The sequence below is a fragment of the Cyprinus carpio genome, chromosome A10 (genome assembly GCF_018340385.1).
Source record: "Cyprinus carpio isolate SPL01 chromosome A10, ASM1834038v1, whole genome shotgun sequence".
In the NCBI taxonomy this organism is placed as follows: Eukaryota; Metazoa; Chordata; class Actinopteri; order Cypriniformes; family Cyprinidae; genus Cyprinus; species Cyprinus carpio.
The window spans coordinates 19233110-19235734 of record NC_056581.1 but is presented as its reverse complement, the minus strand read 5'-3'; the positions used below and the strand labels follow the sequence as shown (position 1 = coordinate 19235734).

Below are 2625 nucleotides of genomic sequence, written 5' to 3'. Positions count from 1 at the left end.
TTCCATTTGGGAGAGACCCAGAGGTGAACTGTCCCCTGCGCCGCCGCAGAGGATTATTATTATTTTATTATTTTTTTTTAACTGCTCGTGCCGCCCCCCACGTATCATGAAAAAATGCCGCCCCGGGTAGCTGCCCAGTTCGCCCGTGCCAAAAACCGCTACTGGTCTAAAGATGTAACTGATTCTTTCTTTTGCTTTTGCTTTTAAAGCATTTAATGTTTTTAAAAGATGTTTAGCATTGAAGACATGAAGCTTTAGCTACTTGTCCTAGAGAAAACTTCTGTTAGCACAATGAAATTACTGGGTGAAAAAACTATTAGCACTGATTAAGAACAAACTTTACTCAAAATTAAAAATTCAAACAAGTTAATTTAATGTTTAATGAACATTACAAGAATGATCAGTTAAAACTGTTCTATTTTGCATTTTATTTGTAAAACACTGTTTGTACATCATGCACTTTGCTTTAAATTATCATATGATAACTGCATAACACAACAGTGAACAGCGCAATCATAAAATGACAATCACTGTAATATGTATAAGTAAAATAAAATGTTTTTGTTGTACTCACAAATGCAACCTTTAAATTATGTATATTCATTTTTTATTTTTCATTATTAACTTCTGCGTAGAAACCACATGCCACTATTAGTGAAACATTACAAGCTTTTTCTAAGATGATTACAAAAAAAAACAAAAAAAACAATAATAAAGCTTAGTATTCAATCATGCTGATGTTAAACTTTGGCAACAGATCATTACAAAACACTAAAAAATATTAAAATACAAAATAAAAATAGAGATTGAAAAAACAACAGGAATCATGAGTACAAGTTAGATGACTTGCTGAGTTTGACTTGATGACTTTTGAAAGGAAATAATGAAATAGTTTTACAATTCGATCAGAAAACTGAATGAGTTCTTATCTTCACTACAGTGAGTGGGTTTGCTGTGACTGGGTGGTGTGTGTCATTTGTGTTCCCTCCTCAGAGAAAACTCTTTCAAAAACACGTCTTAGAGAAAGTTTAACATTTCTCTTAAAATCCTGCCCCATGAAAACATACAGAATGGGGTTCAGGCAGCTGTTGAAATACGCCAAAGAGACGGCCAGCGGATCCAGTGCCAAAGCTGCCCTAAAACTTGTTTCCCCTCCATACATTATTGTCAAATCCACTATGTGATACGGCAGCCAGCACAGAAAAAAGGCCACAATTACAGCCAGCATGATGCGAAACACTCGTCCAGAGTGAAAATGACTCCTGCCTAACTTGCGTGCGATGAATCCGTAGCATGTTGTGATGCATATGAGAGGAATCAAAAAGCCAAACAAAAATCTGATGACGCTTAACCTGCTATACATTTTATAATAGTATAAATCAGGTTGATAATTCAGACAGTATGTTTCATTATTTCCCGTGTAAGTGTCTTTTAAAATCATAAAAGGCAGACTGAGAATTAAAGCCAGAATCCAGGCCCCTGCACAGGACAGTCGTGCGATGAACAGGCTGCGATGATTCTGAGCCCAAACCGGTGTGATCACCTGAGTAAACCGATCCAGACTAATCAAGTTCAAGATGAAAACACTGGCAAACATGGTGATGTGGGTAACGAAGGGGAGAATCTTGCACAGGATGGATCCATACGGCCAGTAATCATCAAAAGCGATCTCGGTCACATAGTAAAGATTGAGAAGGCAGCAGAAGAGGTCGGCAATCGCTAGATTGAGAAACCATACTGTATTAACAGTCTTCTTCATCTTCAATCCAGCAACATACACAACAAATGCATTTCCAGGAACACCGAGGATCAAGGTCAGGTAGCAGATGACCTGAGAAATCACTCTCATCGGATATTTCAAAATTTCATAATAATCCCCCATTGCAGTGATTGAGCTGAAGTGCCTGGTTTATCCTGCTAATATCACATTTTGTCAATGTAAAAACATAAATCATATTTTAAGTGTAAGAAACTTTTATAGCTAAATGATTATATGATCAATGCATTTCTATTATCGGCAAAGCTGAATTATGATCACAAACATGCAACATGCTATTTTAGCATTAAAAGTACAAAATAATCTATAATAACTCTACATAAGTAATCATGACTCACGTTGTGATGATTCGATTCACAATTATTCCAGTAAATGTTTTCTTCTCTAATGTTCAAGACTTTATACCACTTCTTCAATTTTGTTACTTCATCATGCGTCAGCAACATTTCAAACATTGTCGAGTTGCGAAACATCATGACCAACTCTGTAAAGCTGGTTAAGCTGGAATTTATACATTGAAAAAATACTGATGTTAGACTAAAATAGCATCTAAACATGTAAATAAATGCAGAATGCAGAAATTAAGTCAACCAATTGCAAGTCAATTTTGTTTACATATCATTTATATGTACAGTTGTTTAAAGAAATTCATAAGGATAATTTATATTATTGTTTGTTTGTAATTTAATATTGTATTTAATATGTATTTATAGTATAGAGAGCTGGACGAGGATAGTTTACATTGGGTGAGGATATAAATGATCATTCAATTGAGATTTCCTATATAGTATTAGTGAGTATATATATAACAGTCTTCATTTTAGGTTATTAAATCTGCAATGTTTCAT

At 34.6% G+C, this 2625-nt stretch overlaps 1 protein-coding gene across 1 annotated transcript; it reads right to left on the bottom strand.

The window, feature by feature from the left end:
• Nucleotides 1-349: 349 nt before the first annotated feature.
• Nucleotides 350-2257, bottom strand: LOC109072270 (C3a anaphylatoxin chemotactic receptor-like). Its single transcript, XM_019088532.2, has 2 exons — nt 2116-2257; nt 350-1914 (listed from the first exon to the last, which is right to left on the bottom strand). Exon 2 carries the CDS (start codon nt 1880-1882, stop codon nt 935-937), a length of 948 nt encoding a protein of 315 aa, XP_018944077.1. The 5' UTR covers nt 1883-1914; nt 2116-2257; the 3' UTR covers nt 350-934.
• Nucleotides 2258-2625: the final 368 nt, after the last annotated feature.

What these genes read in the sequence shown, in the direction of transcription:
- LOC109072270 (XM_019088532.2), bottom strand. Translation starts at nt 1,882, where the DNA reads ATGGGGGATTATTATGAAATTTTGAAATATCCGATGAGAGTGATTTCT.